The sequence below is a fragment of the Lingula anatina genome, chromosome 3 (genome assembly GCF_051362555.1).
Source record: "Lingula anatina isolate TDL-2025a chromosome 3, LinAna3.0, whole genome shotgun sequence".
In the NCBI taxonomy this organism is placed as follows: Eukaryota; Metazoa; Brachiopoda; class Lingulata; order Lingulida; family Lingulidae; genus Lingula; species Lingula anatina.
The window spans coordinates 10,619,128-10,641,520 of NC_141769.1; the positions used below are offsets into that span (position 1 = coordinate 10,619,128).

At 34.5% G+C, this 22,393-nt stretch overlaps 2 protein-coding genes across 2 annotated transcripts in view; one reads left to right on the forward strand and one right to left on the reverse strand.

Moving 5' to 3' along the window:
• On the reverse strand, positions 1-15,828 carry LOC106157673 (uncharacterized). Its single transcript, XM_013533386.3, has 21 exons — positions 15,691-15,828; positions 15,268-15,380; positions 12,726-12,887; positions 12,382-12,591; positions 12,029-12,115; positions 11,600-11,714; positions 11,257-11,333; positions 11,035-11,128; positions 10,669-10,748; positions 10,082-10,219; positions 9,270-9,328; positions 8,792-8,921; positions 7,790-7,954; positions 7,463-7,553; positions 7,175-7,272; positions 6,798-6,866; positions 2,572-2,646; positions 2,093-2,178; positions 1,728-1,827; positions 1,201-1,347; positions 1-901 (listed from the first exon to the last, which is right to left on the reverse strand). The coding sequence occupies exons 1-21, from the start codon at positions 15,809-15,811 to the stop codon at positions 704-706; spliced, it is 2,415 nt and encodes an 804-aa protein (XP_013388840.2). The 5' UTR covers positions 15,812-15,828; the 3' UTR covers positions 1-703.
• The window catches only part of LOC106157674 (14 kDa phosphohistidine phosphatase), a 21,787-nt gene continuing 15,191 nt past the window's right edge, over positions 15,798-22,393 (forward strand). Inside the window, exons 1-2 of the mRNA XM_013533387.2 lie at positions 15,798-15,923; positions 16,533-16,724. Coding sequence (XP_013388841.1) covers positions 16,562-16,724 — 163 coding nt within the window. The 5' untranslated portion in view covers positions 15,798-15,923; positions 16,533-16,561. The remainder of the gene's footprint in view (positions 15,924-16,532; positions 16,725-22,393) is intronic.

A 22,393-nucleotide genomic window follows, 5' to 3' on the forward strand; every position in this document is an offset into this window, starting at 1 on the left:
TTAACTGAAAATCACACTTTATTGCACCATTAAACTGATTCCAAACCATTGCATAATTGAGATCTTTCCAGCAAAAAACGTTTCTCTGTTTTAGCACCCTTTCCACTGTATCACAGATAACAAGACAGAGGAACATGTGACACAATAAATGGTTGTAAAACGAGTCCTTCATTGTCCACTCTGTAAAGATGGTAATAATAATTGTTTTTAAAGAGACAATACATCATGCCCCATAGTTAATAATGCATCACGTTTCTCCAGAAATGATTAATTTTTCTTTACCACATGTAGTTAGCTACCAGTATCATGGAAGAATAGGTCCCCTTATGCTCGATAAACTTCAACCCGTCCCCTCCATTTCCTCCAAAACTCATCAAATGCATCTCATTCACTACCTCTCTTTTTATATATATGATACAATATATAAATTATTTCAATAAATTTGTAGGTATGTTATATGTTTGTTTTCAAAAAACCTTTTTCTCGCCCAAAGGAAACCTTCAGTTATTGGCCAATTACGCTGGATATGTAAATTCTATAGGACTAAATTATCTTGGCAAGTTCTACACTTTTACAGTGCAGAAATAAAGAAACTTACTAATACTGAAACAACAAGCACCCTCTTTTGAAAACTAGGTCTAATCTAAGAAAAATGGAAATTTTAGCACCATTAATTGAATCAGTCTAAAGCAATGAGCACACCTCAACTGTTTAGTCCTAATAACCACATAATCCACTGTACAAATCCCACAATGCTCGACCACAGTCCTTGCTTCTCTAGCATTATAGTCTGAATGTCCTGGTCACTCTCCATGAAGTGGTCAATAATGCTGGACTTTAAATCCAGTGGCCAGTGTTTTGGTTTACCCTCATCAAGATTTAGCAGGCAGACTTTGCGTATCTGAAGATATGAAAATAAAGCACTTTCAAGTTTATCTGTAGGAAAACAGACTTACCTAATTTCTCTTTTAATAAAATCACTATACTGTTTTGCTGGGAAATACATGGCGATTACAAATAAAAAACTACATTCCAGATGACTGAAAAAAGATGCTCCTGATAGAGTTAAGAGAGATTGAGATGTGTAGGCATAGCAATAGTCTGTCTTGTTAATTCTTGAAAGATAAATCTGTGGATTTCAACTGTGGTATTTCATTTGTGCACAACAAATCACAGTATAAAAATAGAAGTTCCACTTACAAACTGAGACACACTAAACACAGTGTCATATTTGTCAGCAGACAGCACAATCAGCTGCTTGGCTGTTCTTAAGGGGGCTTCCACTTCTCTTGCAAAGGCTTCCACATTTTCTTGACGACGTTTTCCACAAATTTTGTGAATTCCCCTCTAATGAAATGAGAAAAAAACAGCAACACATATTAAAATGTAACTTCATTTGAGTCAATACCAGAGCAAACTTTAGGAAGAGAAGCCTATTTGGGTTAAAGGAAACAACATTTGTTTATTTTAAGCTGAAGTGCTGTATTTATTAGCAATGTTTCTCGTGACAATGTATTACATGTGACCCAGTGAAAGTGTACTGGGACAGTGTAACTATTACATGAATAATCCTCTGTGCTGAATGTACCAAGTTCTTGGAAAGTGCTATTTTACCAAAATCAAATTAGATTTTCTTTACTGTTGCAACATTCTAAATAGGTATCTTTTTAATATCTCTTGAATGTGTACATGAGTTTGATTTGCTTCCATTATGACTGCATCCTCACCTGGAGTTCTATCATTCCTTCTGCAAAACTCTTAAATGTAGAAAATTCATCAAACTCATCTCTGTAAGATGTCTCACAATTCTTAGTTTCCTGGTATAACCTAAAATTTGAAGAGTACCTGTGACATACACATTAGCACAAAAATACAATCAGTAGGATTTTTTTTAACCAATTTGCAAAAGGAATGAAGTAAAATAATGTGAAAATATACACGTACTTACACAAGAAACGAAAAAAAAAACAAAAAAAAAAAACAATTCTGTCCTGATCAGGATTAATATAAAATACCAAATATACATACTGTAAATAGGAGGGTAAGTATAATTATACTAATACACCTTAACTGTGGCAAAGGAAGCCCTCACCTCTCCTCCAGGTCAGTGTCATTGACTGGCAGTGGCATAATAGTAGCATCTGTGGAATCAGTGAATAAAGACAGCAGTTCTCTCACCTATTCGTGAAGATGTGATGTAATAAGGTTTAGACAGTGTTATGCACCATTTTTAATTCAAGCCAATGTTATTATAGTCAAAATCATTATTTGTTTTTTATTTTCCACCAAATTTGTGATGAAATGTGAGTATGATAAACTATTTCTTTATGTTTTCACAAAAAGCCAATTTGTGTACTTCAATTAGTTATCCAAAGCTCAAATATAAATTTTAAAATGTTTAATATGAATTCTTTCCAGAGAAACTTCTGGGCAATGATTTAACCTGCACTACGGCTTCTCTTGGACTTATCACAGACTTCTCTATAAGGCTGACATAATCTAATATTTCTCAAGATAATATCTGATTTGACTGAAAACATGGCATGAGTTCTATCAAAAGAATAAACCAACCCTGACATTGATCTGTGTATGCAGGTATTCATCATTTTCCTTTTCTAAAGCTTTTGAGACTTCAACAAGTTGATTCTGAAAAACAATATAATTTTATCATACAACTTATTAAAATGACGACATATTCTGCTATTGTCTTTAAAAAGGACTTGTTTGAAAATGACCATATATGTTTATAGTTAAAGTGTGATAGAAAAACTTGTTCATTCCCATTTTTAAATATTTAAAACTAGAGGATCAGAGAGGCGATACCGCCTCCGAATATTGTACCACCAGCTTCGTATAGACCCCCACATACACAAAATAAGGGACACAGCCACCAGTTTTGTGCTTGACAAGCTGTAAAAATGCAATCAACAAGAATTTTTAAACTATTGCAAAAAATATATATGGTACAATCAAATTTAAGTTCTTCGTTAGGTAGGTCAAGGGTCAATTTCAAGGTCACAGTAAATTGCCAGTATATGACTTCCTATTCAAGTTCAAGAGTAACTATGGACCTATCTCTGTCAAGTTTGAAGTTAAAAGAGAAAGAAATTAGCAGAGTTCAGTTCATGATAAAAAGTAGGTCAAAGGTCAATTTCAAGGTCACACTTAGATTGCCAGTATAGGACTTCCTATTCAACTTCAATAGTAACTATGGACCTATCTCAGCCAGTTTTGGAGATAAAAGGGAAGCAAAATTTGCAAAATTCAGTTCATGGTGAAAAGTAGGTCAAAGGTCAATTTCAAGGTCACATTTAGATTGCCAGTATATGACTTTCTATTCAAGTTCAATAGTAACTATGGACCTATCTCTGTCAGTTTTGGAGATAAAAGGAAAGCAAAATTTGCAAAGTTCAGTTTATGGTGAAAAGAAGGTCAAAGGTCAATTTTGAGGTCACATTTAGATTGCCAGTATATGACTTCCTATTCAAGTTCAATAGTAACTACGGACCTATCTCAGCCAGTTTTGGAGATAAAAGGGTAGCAAAATTTGCAAAGTTCAGTTTATGGTGAAAAGTAGGACAAAGGTCAATTTTAATGTCACATTTATAATGCCAGTATATGACTTCCTATTCAAGTTCAATAGTAACTATGGACCTATCTCAGCCAGTTTTGGAGATAAAAGGAAAGCAAAATTTGCAAAATTCAGTTCATGGTGTAAAGTAGGTCAAAGGTCAATTTTAAGGTCACATTTAGATTGCCAGTATATGACTTCCTTTTCAAGTTCAATAGTAACTATGGACCTATCTCTGCCAGTTTTGGAGATAAAAGGAAAGCAAAATTTGCAAAGTTCAGTTCATGGTGAAAAGTAGGTCAAAGGTCAATTTCAAGGTCACATTTAGATTGCCAGTATATGACTTCCTATTCAAGTTCAATAGTAACTATGGACCTATCTCAGCCAGTTTTGGAGATAAAAGGGAAGCAAAATTTGCAAAATTCAGTTCATGGTGAAAAGTAGGTCAAAGGTCAATTTCAAGGTCACATTTAGATTGCCAGTATATGACTTCCTATTCAAGTTCAATAGTAACTATGGACCTATCTCTGCCAGTTTTGGAGATAAAAGGGAAGCAAAACTTGCAAAGTTCAGTTTATGGTGAAAAGTAGGTCAAAGGTCAATTTTGAGGTCACATTTAGATTGCCAGTATATGACTTCCTATTCAAGTTCAATAGTAACTACGGACCTATCTCTGCCAGTTTTGGAGATAAAAGGGAAGCAAAATTTGCAAAATTCAGTTCATGGTGAAAAGTAGGTCAAAGGTCAATTTCAAGGTCACATTTAGATTGCCAGTATATGACTTCCTATTCAAGTTCAATAGTAACTATGGACCTATCTCTGCCAGTTTTGGAGATAAAAGGGAAGAAAAGTTTGCAAAGTTCAGTTCATGGTGAAAAGTAGGTCAAAGGTCAATTTTGAGGTCACATTTAGATTGCCAGTATATGACTTCCTATTCAAGTTCAATAGTAACTATGGACCTATCTCTGTCAGTTTTGGAGATAAAAGGAAAGCAAAATTTGCAAAGTTCAGTTTATGGTGAAAAGTAGGTCAAAGGTCAATTTTGAGGTCACATTTAGATTGCCAGTATATGACTTCCTATTCAAGTTCAATAGTAACTATGGACCTATCTCAGCCAGTTTTGGAGATAAAAGGGAAGCAAAATTTGCAAAATTCAGTTCATGGTGAAAAGTAGGTCAAAGGTCAATTTCAAGGTCACATTTAGATTGCCAGTATATGACTTCCTATTCAAGTTCAATAGTAACTATGGACCTATCTCTGCCAGTTTTGGAGATAAAAGGGAAGAAAAGTTTGCAAAGTTCAGTTCATGGTGAAAAGTAGGTCAAAGGTCAATTTTGAGGTCACATTTAGATTGCCAGTATATGACTTCCTATTCAAGTTCAATAGAAACTACGGACCTATCTCAGCCAGTTTTGGAGATAAAAGGAAAGCAAAATTTGCAAAATTCAGTTCATGGTGAAAAGTAGGTCAAAGGTCAATTTTAATGTCACATTTAGATTGCCAGTATATGACTTCCTATTCAAGTTCAATAGTAACTACGGACCTATCTCAGCCAGTTTTGGAGATAAAAGGAAAGCAAAATTTGCAAAATTCAGTTCATGGTGTAAAGTAGGTCAAAGGTCAATTTTAAGGTCACATTTAGATTGCCAGTATATGACTTCCTATTCAAGTTCAATAGTAACTATGGACCTATCTCTGCCAGTTTTGGAAATAAAAGGGAAGAAAAATTTGCAAAGTTCAGTTCATGGTGAAAAGTAGGTCAAAGGTCAATTTCAAGGTCATAGTAAGATTGCCAGTATATGACTTCCTATTCAACTTCAATAGTAACTATGGACCTATCTCTGCCAGTTTTGGATATATAAGGGACTAAATGTTATAATTTTGGAGTTACCATAATGTGCCTTAAATTTCGTACAGAAAAAATTAATTAAAATAAAGAAAGTGTCATTTTGGTCAAAATTCTTGAAATAGGAGGTGCTCTGAAGTTTCAGAAGTTCAAATTTGATGAAATAATGTCATTTTTGAACACAAGTTGTCTGCTGTGCCAAGCCTTATGTATTTTTCCAGAGTTCAAAATTTATTATCCATTACCGTACTGCACATTTTGCCTTTACCACCAATATGTACTTTTTGATACAGCGTAATTCGAAAACCGTATGGAATACAAAAAAACCGATACCACCTCCAGTGTTGGGCTTTACATGCTCTACAAAATGCAAAAAAAGAATGGCTCTCTAGCATTAACGGTTCCCGAATTAGAGACAGTTTTCAGTTTCGGTATCTTATGGCCGCTACTCCCGTGAAAATGCACCGATTGACCCCAAATTCATGGAGATGAAAGATGACCTGAAGGGTAACACTTTCCAATAATATTATTGGTTAAGTCTGTGTGGTGTCTGAATAACAGGGCAAAAAAATTTTTTTTCGTAAAAAATTTCATTTTTTTGAAAATTTTGGCCCATTTGACCTTGAAGTAAAGGTCAAAGGTCAAATCCAAGGGTATATTTGAAATCTACACATATGACTTTTGGAAAGCCGTCTATAGAAATTTTTCCCATAACTCCTTCCGTAGGGTAGATAATTAGCATTTAATTTTGCCATTTTTAGACAAGGGTGCATTGCAATGAGTGCCACACCCAGACCCCAATACCGACAAAGCCCAAATTTTACGTGGAACGAGTTGAGATTATAGGTGACCTAAATCCATGAGATGGGTACGGGGGCCCTTACCGTCTAGGAGGAGAAGCGGTAACGGTAGCCGTCCGGCGGAGCCGGCGGAACGATCCGGACGGGACCGAAACCATGTGTACCGCCAGCGCTAACGCTGGTGGTACAATTAATTATCAATTCTTCTATGAGAGAACACTCTAGACCCAATATAGAAAATTGGTTTTGCCACAAACAATTTATGGGTTTGACATAATGTCTGGTAATGTCTGGTAAAGTGGTATTTGCTGTCAAGCTACATTAACCTAACTTCATACTTTAGATGGCTGTCTAATTACCATTTGCCACCACATTATATGGTTATGACTTTACACAAAATAATGGTAGACTGGATAACAATTACTTATCTTGTGAGGAGCAAATGGCACTTCATACCAATACCATTGAAATCTATTGCAAGATAGGTCTACCGAACTCGAATGGAAACACAAAGCACTTGTTTTGTCTTTCATGTCTATAGCAAGTTTAACTTCTTGCACTTCCTTTAAATATGACAAACCTTCAGGTTGCCTTGGTAAACATTGTATAAATCTTCTTCACTGGCTTTGTCACATTCAGTACGGAATACCTTCAGAAGAAAGAAATGAGGTACTATTAAACCAACACACAAATAAGTAAAAGTACAACTCCTTACAATGAGATTAATTAAAGAATAAAACATAATTGTATACATACATGGACGTGCACAATCAGAGAATTGACTCAGTATTACTTTGAAACAAAGGAAGATATATTTATGTATGTCATGTTACAGCTTTACAGTGCATAACCTGGTATATCTAAATCCTTCATTTGCATGTGTGCATGCCAAAGTACTTGTGAGTGCATGTATTGCTGATGTGAACTTTCAGCTTTTGAATGTGAACAAATTATCACCTTTTCAGCAGCTTCATTGGCAAAACTCAACACATGGGACATCTCCTTTGGAGCTCTTGGAAATCTATCTTTGTTTTCAGTAAGCTTCTTAAACTGTCCTGCAAAGAAACTGACGATGAAGCATCCTTTGTTTACAATACATATAACACAAAGTTCAAAATATTTTTTCATAACATAGTAAAGGGAATCATTGATACAAAGTTGCATTAACAAGCAGGCCAGCAGAACTACGCAATGGAGCAGTGTCACATTGATCTAATAAATATGAGAAAAATTATGAGCTCTAACCTATGGCTTTTTCTATTCCTTCATGCAATGTCTTTTCTAAAGCCTGCTTGTTCTTTAAGAGAAATCGGTCTCCAATACTAGTGATAGAACTCTGAAAGAACAAAAACACTGTTTGAAGATATTGTTTTTTACTAAAATATTCAAAACTTTAAAGCATTATCACCAAAATAAATGTTTTTTAAAAATTTCTTTCACAAATTATATTATAACAATTTGCTAACTAGATAATGCAACAGAATAAAACATATATGACAAATCCTTGCTGCTTTAAACCAGTTTAGGATAGGTAAAAAATGCACAAACAATTAAAAGAAATTCACATTATACCCCAAGTCTCTTAATGATGTCTGCTCTATCTGCCTCTGGAGTGAAGTTTTTGATGCTCTCAGTGAACTGTGACAGAGATTTCTCGTGTAGAACTCCTATCTGGTGCTCTAGTTCAGATGTTTTCAGTGGAAGCTTCATTTTGCTCAATGCCTCCTCTGCATCAAGCTGAAAACATGGAAAATCCCAATCTTAAAACTTATCATCTATTATGCAGTGTCATTCCTTGAAAAATCATGTTAATTACATTTAAACCATTCAAAATGCAAGAACTTTAAGACAATTAAAAACAAATCAAAGCTGTTAACAACAACAAAGTTGATGAATGATAAACATTAAAGTCATGTGCTTTATTTTGCTGTTAAGTTAAACATTAAATCCACTTGTGCTCTACAAAATAGCTGGAGATGCAGGGCACAGAATCACCAACAAATTAAATGTGCTGACCTATTTATTATATCAAGATGACAAGCAATTCCTTGATAATTTGAGTGTTACTGAAGGAACAACCTTCAAAATTACTATCCAAAAATTTAACATTATCATATCATTTTATAGCCAAATGTTTTTGAGTACATACTCTGAGGTTTTCAAAGAAGTAGTGGTGGGGATAGATGTATTGGTAAATTGATTGAAAGACAGATAAGTGAAGCTGTGACAGAGAGTGAAATAACCTCACTTTGAATACAGTGAACTGATGGGGAATCGGTTATAAAAGCTGTTTAATTTCTGTTATGTTTAAGCTTATCAGAGACCAACAAAAAAGTGTACTGGGAAGCTTTTGGAAGGTTTTGAAACTAAATCTCAGGGTGACATAGGCAGCATTCAAAACCAATTGGATCAAATATGTACGACCCACTTGAAACCTTATCGCATACGTAATCCTTGCCATGAATCTATTTAGTGTCTATCAGGAGATTATGCAGCAAGCTTTCAAGTGGGTCAGCCATATTTGACACAGGGATCTGTTAGTCCAGGAACAACATGCTCTGAATGCACCCATACCTCAACCTTGTGCTGAAGCTCATTGCACTTTAGCTTTATCCTCTTTTCATTCATGTCCTTGCTCTTCTCAAACTTGTGACGTATATTGTGATCTAGCTCCTTAGATGCTTCTGTTACCCTATCACCAAGCCTTTAAGATATGCAAATTGTAATTAACTGCACAATTCACAAAATTTAAACAAATGTGCATTACCTAAATTGAATACCCATGGACCTGGTCATCAAAGTTGTTTTAAAAGATGACAAAGCTATAACCACTATAAAAGAGCTAATCTGTTTTCTATAATTAAAGGAACATTGATATTGTGAATACATACAGACACTGAAAGCTTTACATCATTGTGAAGTACTGAGAAACAGGATATGATATTATTTTGATGATATTCAAACACAACACTGTAAACATTCTATAAATGAACACATGATCCTCACTGCCACGTCACCTCCAAACTGCTGTCACTACTTGCACTACACCTACCCAAACAACAGCTGTTCTAGAAGGTGGAGTGATTTATTGAATACTTGTTCATGCCATTCCTTCAGAAGAGATAGAAGAATGGTTATAAGCAGTTAAATATCATGGAAAGTGAAAGATGGCAACTAACAAATCGACTTCTGAAACTATAAACTATGCATTACGTGAAAGGAAAAGCTATACTAATGCTGAGTGGAAAATTGTGTAAAAAAATCTGAAAGATGTTGCACTCAAAGAAGATACTGATACATATTCTTTAAACTGGATTAAAGACAAAAAGTGAGATTTCTATTCATACTAGTGACTTTATGTTAAAAGGGAAGCAATGCTATGATATGATATAGTAATTCTCTATGTCATAGCAATGAGAGGCTTAATTAAAGATAACTGCTTAGCTACAGTTAGAGTGCAAAGAAACAAGCAAACACTAAAAGTGCATAGTTACTTAGAAGACTACAAAATTTATAAAGATTAAGAGTCATCCATATACAGTAAATGATACTATTTACAAAGTTTGAATCTGCTACGAAACTTGTATTACCTGTGTCTTTTAAGATGACAAGGACATATTTTTGTTACGGATGTTTCATATGACATATACAGCTCCTCTTTGTCTGAAAATGACCTTGCATGCTATGTCTGAGATTCTGAACAATTGAAACATGAGAAACCACAATGAAAGTCCCACAGATGGTGGACTGTCTTAATTGAAAGTCTAGTATAACAGATTCAAACAAATTGTAAATCTAAACAATGTGAAGAATAAACATTATTCCATAACTCTCAAAGTTCTCTTAAACATAATGTCTTATTACCTCCTGTGCCTTGGGATGGACTGGTCCATTATTATACATTTCACTGAGCACTTGCATCTCACCTTCATAGAACCTGGTGCAGTCCTCTAAGGCGCCATCTTGGAGCCTTTGGATGAAGGCATCCCAACGACTAGGGATCTGGAGATGAAATAAAGTAAAGTACTGCTTTAATTAGTGTGGAAGCAATGCCTAAGACTTGGCAAGGTTTTCACAAGATAGTTTGTGAAATATTCATTTAGATTTGGGTGTACAAACCAGTTACAGAAAGTCCATGTGCTGACAAAAAAGTGTTATGAATGACAATGTTGTAGTAAAATAAACTGTTTTAGGTTTCACTGTAGGGTGCCGTCTTATTACAAAATGATGTAATTAATGGTATCTCTGGAGCCACAAGATAAACACATTCTTTTAATACATTGAATTGCATTTGGCTAAAAATATGACAGGAAAAAGTGTTTTACATAATTATCTAAACAGGTTGATTTCACTTGTGAGAATAGATAGCAAAAGACCAAAAATCCTATACAGAGTAATACAATATATGGGCTCTCAACGACATAATAATGTTACAATAATCTGATACTTACTGATGCCAAAGATCCTTCATTTGCTGCACTGACCAAGATTTCCAATAATGATGCAAGCTCAGGGCCAGTTATGGCTCTGTCTGGAAAAAAAATTTAAGGAAAAAACAAAACTGAATACCTGATTATTAATATGTTAAAAAAAACACTATGATATATGATGACCATCTACCTAAAAGAATAAGACACATTAGATTGTAATATGAACATTTCCTTAATGTTGAACATAGATATGCTATTTACTTTTTTTGCTTAATTAGTTAGTAAATTGTATAAATTTTGATATTTAATATCTTTAAAAAATTACTGTGTAAGTCCACTGTATCACTATGGCTATTTTTCCAAAAAATATCATATATAACAAAGTACCATTCTTTTCTTTGGGTTGTATTCCTGATTTGATTTTCTCTCTTAAAGCATCTCTTTCCTCTTTGTACTCCTGTGTAAGTTCATCCTCAGCAGCCTACAAATTTAAAGTTACTTTTTGATATCTTCAAAATCAAAATTAAAATTATCACATCACCTTATCTTGAACAGGCATACATCTGTCCTAAAATTATTGCCAGACTGTTTGAAAATATAAAACAATACCTTAGATAAGTCTATGAGAAGCTGTTTCTTTGTTGCTGGCAGGAACATAGTGTGGCAATCCACAGACTTGAATATACCTAGCACAAAAATATCAACAAATTTTATTTATGGAAAACTATACTGACTGTATTTCATTGTTTATATACTTTGTTGTCTGCAAATAATTTTGAATAACAGAACATTAACAGTTATGACATTCCAAAACAAGGATATACATATTTTTTATTAATTTATGTAGTATAATACAATCAGAAACAAAAATTCACTGAAAATATAAACATTTAGCAAAATGTTCTTTTTGCTGTCAAAGAGTTATCTCATTACGTTCTCAATTGGCTGTCACCTTTCAGACTGATTTCATATTCCTCATTCTCTCTTGTATGTGTCTCCATAAGACGATGGAGCCATTCTTTTGGACTTTCCTTATTCTCTGTTACTTGAAAAAAATCTTGAACAACCTAGAACAAAGACCATAACAATACATTATGTTTTTTTAAACAATAAAAAAAATCCACATCGTTTGGCAAAATGCATTCTCTAATAAGAAGGTAGCTATATATTCAGCACCTAACAAAATTTGAGAAACAGGAAGAAAGTTGACCTTATTTCTAATCAGATATGTAACAAATGTTTTAAAATACATTAAAAAACTTTGAGTGACAAAATAAGACAACACAAGCAGGTCTTATTTTATTGATATTAAACAAGGACTTAAATGCAAACCACAGATCATGTGTAAGATACAATATTAAAAACACTTAAAAACACTCACCCAAAGTAATGGGGGGAAACTAAGCAAATCATGGTTGAAATCATCAGTCCATTTGGTCTTTGACAACTGTGCCCCTAAGGCAAAAAGCTGAAAATAAATCCCTCTCTTGTGTATATCTCAGTTAAGGTATAGAAACACATTCATCAAAATTAGTGCTTAAATAAACTAGTATATTAAGAATTGCAGATGTGGTCTAGTGCATAAAATTCTACTTGTCAGAGATTAAGAACAGAGAACATAAATGTACCATAGTTTACTGGAATCGACAAATAAATGCTGTTTGTTAATCCAGGTAGGCACTGTTAATTACCAGCTGTTTGAAGTGACATTGGCTTAGTTATAGCTTGGTGTACCTGTGTTCTTCTGGCCAGTAGTTCCAGATAGTCAATATCAGACTGATCAATGATCTTCACAGAGTTGTATACTAGATAGCTGCTGAGTAGAGTTGCCACAGCAAATACTTTAGCATCATAATTCTCCGAGACATTGTTGGCAGCAAATCCCTCGGTATCCAAAAATATTAGAGAGAGCTTCTGTCCATCTTCTTTGGTTATTTCTAGTGGCTAGAAAAATAATAAAGGAAAAATTAAGAACAGATACAAATGTACAGATCACAAATAATCTTATTTTGAGTTAACACTTAACTGATGCCAATTATACATAATTACATAACAAAGATCAAATATTATTACTGTACCCTTCCCCACATCCAGATCCCCATAGTCTGTGGAGTGACATAGGGTCCTACACCAAAGCCATTGGATTTTCCCATCAGTTGGTTCAAAAGGAAAGATTTCCCAGTATGAAATTTGCCAACAACTGCAACTGTAGCAACCGACCCCTCAATCCGTTGTAACATCTGAAAGATCATCACACTTCAAGTAAGCAATTGCAATACCAGCGTTTGACACTCGCACTCGCCAGCTCGCCAATGCGAGTTTAAATTAAATCTGGCGAGTGAAAATTATGGTGCAAGTCGCCATTTTGGCGATTTATGTCAACTTACTGTGTTAAGTTTATCGGCAAAATTTAGACTCAATTTAAGTCCGACTCGTATGCCAAAATTTACAGGGAAGTTCATGGGATTACCCTTACTGCTAACCTCGTTTTCACTCTCATAATCGTGATTGCTTGAAGTTGGGGAATTCCGTAATGACGTATTCACAGTCTCGCTGTCGTTTTTGAAAGCATCTAGCTTTCGTTTGCGCGCCGGGTTTTGACGAAGTATAGGAAATGCTGTCTGTTTCGTTTCACTTATATATTACGTCTTGCGATTTTGCGCAGTTGACGCTTCCGGGAGAAAACGTGATGCACGTGGATCATCAAGCTGCATGGAGAAGTTTTTAAACAATTCAAAACGCCAAGTAGAAGAGACTGAGAGTGAGAGCGTCGCAGAATCGGCTTCAACTTGAAGTGGTAAGTAAACAAAATCAAAGCAGAAACGAACTAATAGTCTGAGCTCTTTAACCCAACGCATGTTTTTGACGTTTTCTGATTTTTTTTCCTGAGCGGAACAAAAAAAAAAAAAAAAAAAAGGGGGGGGGAGGGGGTTAAATGCGTGCGACGTGCAACGTGTGTAGGGTACGAGAACTTGAATTACCTAGCGCACGCTATTACAGTACAGTGCAATACTATACAAATAATACAAAATAATGAATTTTATTTCAACTCGGATACAATTGAATCTTTTAACAATCTCGTTAGGTTTTCAGCAGTTCACCGACTGCATCTCCGTCAGTGCGACTTACGGAGTTCACCCTGAATATCACAAGTTCTCTAATAATGATAGCAGGGGCGGATCCAGATATATTTTCTGACAGTCTTCCAAATTATCTTTGTTGATCCATTCTCCATTTTTGACCATCTTCCGACAGAAAACATTAGATGCCCGGCAATGTAAACTTGAAAATCTGACCGTCTTCCGGAAGACCCAGAAGACGCCCTAAATCCGCCCCTGCTATGATAGTGCTTAATTTAACCTCATTTTAATATTTATTTTGAAACGAGTATTTCTATATATATATTTATTAAGACCCCATATCTGAATGGTCTACTTGTTTGTCCCAATTGTTGATTTTAACGTTGTTAAATGTTTAGCTCTTTATCACATGTACCAGTAATTGATTATGTCTGACTCAATGATTGTGTTGGCAGTCTTTAATAAACTTGACACTTAAAAATTGCAGGTACCAAACCAAAAACACCAAGAATTGTAAAAAGGGATGCAGTGACAGTGATGTGGGGTTTGATGACTGTTATAGTGATTCAGATGAAGACAATGAAATGACTGAGAAGGATGTGGAGCAGTTTTTAAGACAAAATTGATCTTTATACTGACTTTTATCTCTTCATCGGTATCAGGACAATTTCACCCCGGCCGATTCCCCCAAAAAATATATATATTTATGTACAAATATATAGTAAAGAGCATGAAGCTTAAATCCTTGCATCTATTGTATGAATATTTCTTGGTGTGATGATGCAACTTAAAGATACAAAATATAAATTTCATTAAACAAATTATGTTCACGGAGTACAAGTTCAGAAAACTTTAGAAATATAAGTACAGAAAATTTTATTAAAAATCTAATTAAAGTATCTCTAGGTAAAGTGGGGTAAATAAATATGAATATTTATGTTAAATTTAGATTAGAATGTGCAAAATCTGTAGACTAAAGAATAAACACAGTTCTAGGTTTAAAAAAGGTTTTTAATTTTTTTTCTTTATTTGCATATGATAACATCTCCATCATGAGTCATTACCACATGGCCTGCACTTTGAATATTTGGCCAGTAACTTCGTAATAAAGCTGGCCAAACTCTGGCTTGTGCATTTTCGGTTTGTCCAGTAACTTTCAGAGCACACTGGCCAAATTGGCCTGTACTATTTCAAACAAAGGTCAAACACTGCAATACAGTACTGGTACACCTAGATGTGCCCATAGCAGTGGACAACATCAATCAAGAGTTACAGGTAAACATGTAGGCGTTTGGTAATTGCTGTTTTCGCTTTACTTATTTCATTTGTACTGTATCACAATACCGATTTTTTTATATAATCAACTATACAGGTGCGTTGGGGTTCAATTTATCAAACTGCAGTGTATCTGGACATAAATGATCATAAGCTTGGTAGCTGGATCATATATGATAATTACTTAACACAGGGTGAAAATAATTTCATATGGTAATGGTTATATGTTCCCTAACAAGCACAGGTAACTTGTGTAAGTACTAACCTTGAAGTTTTCCTCAACTACCTCCAGAGTCTTATGATCTTGTCCTGGCCTCACTAACTGCAATGGTTGGTCAGGGAAATTTTCTCTTGAGTGCCACTGTGGATGCCACCTGTCTGAAAACCAATGTTACCTATCACACCTACATGTACAATGTACATGTAACTCAACAGCTCAAGCTAGCACTGGTTGCAGTTGCATAAAAATTGATAGATTTGCTCTCCTGTATTGTATATGGTTTCTAATGTGTACTGTTTGCGCAAACAGCACATATCAGAAAACGTCAACAGACATGCTTATGCATAAAACTGTGCCTACATGTACATTGTATTAGTTATGGTTCCTAGTTGCGATCTAGTGAAACCAGAAGAAAGCAGAAAACGAGTAGGCAAGCTAATAGGAAGTATAGAAAGAAGGTCAAATTACCTTCTTTATTATTTTGTGGTCCATCGTCAGCATTACTTCCCTGTTTATGTCCTGAAAAAGCTGAAAATAACAGTAGAATTAAAATTTCATGCTTCTTTGTGGGCGCCGCCATTTTTTTCATCCTGCACCACACTAGCCAATCAGAGAGTTCGTAACCAACAATTTTGATGGGATTCCCCTTGAGCCTCGTTTGGGGGAATAACCAAAGGCGTTGAACACGATAAGTCAGTCAGGTAAATCTTCACATGATACGGATGCATGTTGAGTGATTCCATATGCTCTTAGATGTTTGTTTAACCGATTGTTTTAGGGTCATATTAGTGAGGTTAAAATTGCTGAAACGCCGTGTTAGGCTTCTCTAAAGGTCAAAACACAACCGCCTCGGTGGTTCAGTTTCTGCCAGGCCTTTTGTCAGTCACATCCCATGCAATCAGTTAGCGCGTTGTTCGTTGCATCTCCCTCATAAATGCTTATATGGTGGTGCTCCACATTAGTCACCCAGTTTCAGAGAGTTCATGCTTCGTCAGTTAGAAGAACCCACTTGGCATGTCAAATGTAGGAACAGTGGATTTATCAGTTTAAATACATTCCCTTTTTTCCTTTTTCGTGGAGTGCGCTTGTTCTTGTCGATCGCTGATTCATGTACTTAACGTTGTTCCATCGTGATCTGCAGTGGAAAGAGGAGTTGAGCTTTCAGGAGGAATTCAAGTGATAACTCATCTTACAGCTGTCTTTTGCTCTGGTAGCTGATTTAACCAAGGGAAGATAATCATATCTCCAAATTATATATTAACTATTTTTGTCTTTAATTGTTGATCACTTTGTGTGATCTTAATTTGCAGCGCTGGGTCAGAATCACTCCTTCAAGAACATGCCTGGGACTGTAAAGACAGGCAATGCAAAGCTGGATGCTGTGGCAGATGTGGATATAGACCAGGGGAAGTTTAAGTATATTCTTATCAAAGTCCATGACCCGAACAAAGACAGGGAATCCAAGTACATTGTCCGTGGTTACTCTCGAGCCGAATTTCATGGTAAGTTATATATATTAATGATGTGATATTGTGTTAGATGAGTTAATTCGTTAAGTTTGACATAATATTGGTTATGACAGTATTTGGGTATTATATATATATATTCAGTTAGTTGTGAACCCCTTTTTTAACTATAAAAATGTTAAATGTTAGAAAAAAGGTATTTTAACAAGTAAATTAATTATATTTTTTGAGTGGAATTCCATGTGCCATTGTATTTTGAACATAGATGGTTTATTTTAACCATTAATCCAAAATAGATGTGACAATAATTAATACTTTGCATTTGGTGTTTTGGATTTTTTAAAGAGCTATATATTTATATTTTCACTCTTAAGTTTTATTTGATTCATATGTACAGTTTACTTTAATGATCAATCAATATTGTATGATAAGAGAATTGACTGTTTCAGTGTTTCTGTATGTTTCAAGTTATCTAACTTATCATATGTCTCAACCCAGTAGTCCAGAGAATTTCTCTATCATTCATTATTTTAATGTGTATACTTCATTAAGCCAAAGACATTTAACTTGTTAAGGTCAATTGAACTTACAGTGATATATATGCTCCACTGCCTCTTCCCATAATTTGTTCACTTACAGCAAAACACAAGGCACTCTTATTAATATTATACAATTATTTAGAATGACCAAAATATACAATGATTATTTTATTAAATTGTTAATTTAATTATTTTTACAACTCTTTTTCATTTGTTCTGTTGCACATTCACACCCACACTCACACACATTGATTTCTTTTTTAGAAACTCTGTCCCCATCTCTTCAAATAAGCAATGTAAGTGGAACAAATCAACAGTGTTAAATTCCAATGTATTACTCATATGTTTTAATATTCCTTTAACAGTCTGAGTAAAGCAGGTACTTGTTTACCAATATTCATGTTAAAAATTGGAGGCAACAGTTCAGTTACTAACATCTCAGGTTAGCCCTAATTGTGGCTGATACATTTTAAATTGATACATTGCTGTATTTATATAGTGTTTAGAGTTAAACCACAGCGTCCAGTAATGTTTATGTTCATATAAACTGTAGTGGAAGTTATTACCCAGATTTTAAAAGTGCACAGCTAGCAGACATTTTAGGAGGAAGTTACCCCTGTGTTAAAGATAAATCAATATGCGTGTGATGGTTTTGACTTTCTCAAGGTGTTCTTTTATCAGAGATCGCCAGTTCCACCTCAGTGGTAGCCGAACTTGGCAACTTAGACAGATCTGCTTAATAAAAAAGATAAAACTTCATTGGGAACCTCAAATGTCATTTTGGCAGAGAGGTTATCCACCAAGGCCTAGCATGTGTGTCTGTCTGTTTACCTGGTATCACTTTTGCCTTGGATCCTCATTTGTCAGCAGGGAAATTTGAGGTATACTTTGATATATCTGTGCACTGGTAAATTCCCATGGTAAGAATGTACATTGAGGTTGAACACAGGGTGATTTATTTTTATCCATTTTTCAGAGTTAAGTACAAGTACCTTTGTGAATACAGATAAGGATTTTGAAATGATGATCAATTAACTATCTGATAACCAGCTGGGAAATTTGAGGAACAACCATTGGCAGATGCCAGAAATCTTTGAGTTGCTTGTAAAAGTACATGTTCTTTTAATGGTATTTTTTACATTGGAATGTATAGCAACTATCTGATTTGCTACAAATAAGACTTTACCATTAAAAATGATTCTCATTTTTACAGAGGTTACACAGCTATAAAATATATGTCCAATAAAAAAACTTGACTGTTCTACGATACTGATACTGTTTCTTCTTCATTGCTTATCATGACAACCAGAACACAATGTGAAGTATTATTGTTAAAAGTCTGTGAAACTTCCCAACACAATGTATGTATGTAGTGCACAAATGAAAGGCATTTTATGTTATTAAAGGATACAAAATGCTTGGTTGCTAAGTACCATGACCAACAGGAATCTAGGCATTTCTCTGATGTAAGTTTCTCTAGTTGCTCTTTGGAGCCAAGTCACAGATAAAAGCGACATTACTATTTTACTACTATCTTGCAAAGAAAGCTTGAAGTAGAAATGTGTACAACCTTCTGTTGGGCAAAAGCTGAAGTACAGGACCTGAAGGCCTACAATTGGCACAGTGAGTCTGACACTGCTGCCATGCAACCAGCTTGCCAACCTCCTAGAACACTTTCAGAGACCACAACTCTTCATTTTATTGAGGAAAAGTGCCATAAGTGCCATAAAGGGAATTTTCTTGGGGTAAACAACAGTTTTCTCATAATTACCAATAGTTAATGAATCCCTTCTGACATTCAAAGTTAATTGATTGGTTTAAAAAAAGAGCATGTTTTTAGGATCTAAGGGTAGCAATCAATGACGACCCATTATATCTCACAATATCCGAATATTATGATTAAAACTGCCAATTTGTTACATTTTTATGAATTGCTCACATTGTTTTGATTGTGGAATTTTGAGTCCCATGTGAAGAGTTGTCATCCCTTGAAGTTTGGATTATATATCTCGGGCTCATTCTTTGTGGTGTGTATTCTTTAAAACATTGATCATTTTTGGAGAGCTTAATAGATATTACCATCACATTATTAGTCTAATTCCATAGGATGTCAGAATAAAAAGCCAAATATGCAATTGCCTTTTCATCCTTGCCCTAGTGTGTGTGATATGACTGAAGTATAGTCTCCATGTAATTGATTTTGATACACTTTCTGCATATTAGTGTCATACAGGCAATGTTGATTGATTTCGTTTGTTCATACATGAAGACATAAGGAATACTGGCTACTCAAGACCCAAGTGAAATGAAAATCTAAAAGTATTTTTTATTTTTTTTAATCACATGGTTTGGATGTTTATTTGAGAATGGTCTGATCCTTTTATGAAATATACATGTGTATACTTAAAGATTTTTCAATGCTTGTTTCAGATTTCACATACTGTGTAAAACCTCTTGTGGTGGTGTTTTTCATTCTAGATAATAAACTCCTGGGTATTTATATGAGATCATAAAATTACCTCTAGTCTAGTTGTCATTCATTTGCTAAAATGTTTTAAAATTTATCTTCAAATTTAGTAGCAAATTGTGTACAATAAAAGTATAAGGTATTGGTTTGAGTCTGTGGACACAGAACTGCCATATTTTAAAGTGATGCATATAACAATTAAATGCACTGCATATAGCAGTGCATGTTTTATCTTTTAATTTGTGCCTAGCATTTAAACAGAAGAACCACATGTATCTCATTTAGACTTACAAATATAAGGTTCACTGCCAGGGTTTCAGACTTCCCTGCCTTTAGGGTAGAAAAAGAGCCCCGTGCTAATGCCCATCTACATTAGGAATGTTTCTGGTGGCAATTTTTGTACCTGAAAACAATTAATCAAGAGTGGCATCAGCTTCCATATGTCTACCAAACTACTTGGCTGAGGATGATTAGAAGAGGCTTTATGTTCCTTAGAGAAGATTAGACTTAATTGAAGAAAAAAAGAATGATTTGAAGTTGGTAAAATTAAAAAATACAATATTGTGTTAATTAAAGTTGAAGTTATTTGAAGTTGAAGTTAGTTGAAGTTAGTAAAATTTAAATTTATTGTATTATATATAGATGCTATGAGATAAACTGGTAGTCATTATGTACATGTTTAGAAACACTGCTTTTAATTAAAGTGATTGGTAAATGCTCTTATAAATGTTTGGAGGGGGTGGCTTATGATACATGCCTGTAAGAAAAAGGGGAAGGAAAGAAGAAAGCACAACAAGAAAATGATTGAATTAAAGAATGATGATTCCACCAATATGTGTGGGTGCACTGCACAGTTATATGGTTTACTTTGAGGTTTGTAACTGCATAAAGCCCTATCAAAACCTCCTTAGTCAAGTCCATTTCCTGCTGGATTTTGTAGGCTTGCAAATGAGATTTTATATATACGGCTTCTTCACTGATATTGTTGCTTTTATTTACAGATAATGTCCTTGCTGTATGGCCATAGCAATCTACAAATGTTTGTGTCTGAGTTTATAGTTGTCAGTACAATACAAGTATAAATTCTTGCATTATTATGTACTCGTACAGCTGGAAAAAATTATGTTGATGGACATATTGGTAAATTTTGACTATAAGAAAAAAAATTATGGTAGAATCAAGGTGAAATGCATGCATTTATGTCTTCCAAGACTGAAGACATGAAATGCATGAGATGTGCCTTTACATATTCATAAATGCAGACATAAATTTCAAACAGAGCTACAGTCATGATGGTACCATGGCTCAGTCTCACATCAGAGGAAAAATTCTACATGGTGTGGGCATACAGTGTAAAATGATTTTCAAAATCATCAAGTATATACTAGTACCTGTTAAATTTTCATGCAATTCAATTGATGAATATTTATTTCAAAGCTTTTTACATTTTTTTACATTTATTAATTAGATCATGTTTATTTTACTAGCTGAAGTAAGTTTTTATTATGTTTAAGCAGACCTATTTTTCTTTGTGAAACCAGGGATATATAGGAATTAGATAACCAAAGTAGGGGAAATTTACCAATGTTTTTTTTTTGTAACATTATTGATTTCTTTTTGTATTTTTCCAAGATGTAAGAATTTTTTATTGAAAAGCTTATTAGTTCTGTGAAGTTCATGAAATTTTTAAACAGCATTAATAACATGATCCTACAGTATCATGAGTATATTAAAATGCAACATCAAAACTACCCCAACAATTGAATAAATACAACAAAAATATATGTAAAGGTGATGCTGATACATATTTAACACCAAAGTCTGATTAAAAGATTCGCAACAGCCAGTATATGATATCTGCACAGAGAAGCTAAGCACAGGAGCCTGAGATTTGCACCTGGGATTTACGAGGGAAATGGAAACATTTGTGTAAATAGCGTGGGTCTACCAGATGTAGACTGATGCCGCACAGGCTAACATGCTGGATTAAAATACTGGTTATATCATAGACCGGTTGAAGAGTGTTGCAGAGCAAATTGTTTATATCTGACTGGTAAAAAAAAAGGGGAGGGAAAGGTATACCTCGGAGGGATGAGCACCACATGGCAAAATCATACACAGACTCAGATTGTACGACTGTCTGTAGAATGTGTGCAATTTAGTAAGAACTATTTTTCCTGAATAATTAATTGAATGCTTGAGGCGGAGCACTGGTTGATCCCATAAGTGTACTTGTGTCTGGTGGATAAGATCTTCATCATGTACTGGTAGACACTTCAGTATGTTCTGCTTGCTAAGAACTCAATATTTATTTATGTTATGTAGAAGGTTTGTAATTACGAGCGAGTATTTACTTTTTGCCATTTTATCTCACTAATACCTTTTATTAATGTGAACTGTAAAGCACTATATGCCAAACTACGCTCTTTCTCTTTTATTACCATATACCAGTGTACAGTACCAAATAGGTACCATGCATCAAGCATTATGTAACATATCCCAGACCTTTCATACTATAAATGTATGCACCATACTTTACCATAATGTACCCCTTTGGCATCTATATGCACCACACATTGTCACACTGTACTGATATCATTAGTGATTTTGTACCATACCATTACATGATCGATATACCATTTGAAATTTCATCATACCATTTTGAGCCAATCCAACCCATCTTTAATATATACAATTTA

Coding starts and splice junctions, on each gene's coding strand:
- LOC106157673 (XM_013533386.3), bottom strand. CDS start 15,811: ATGAAAAAAATGGCGGCGCCCACAAAGAAGCATGAAATTTTAATTCTA. Junction 8,922..9,269: donor CTAGAACAGCTGTTGTTTGG/GTAGGTGTAGTG, acceptor CATATCTTAAAG/GCTTGGTGATAGGGTAACAG. Junction 1,348..1,727: donor AAGGAATGATAGAACTCCAG/GTGAGGATGCAG, acceptor TCATTTCATTAG/AGGGGAATTCACAAAATTTG.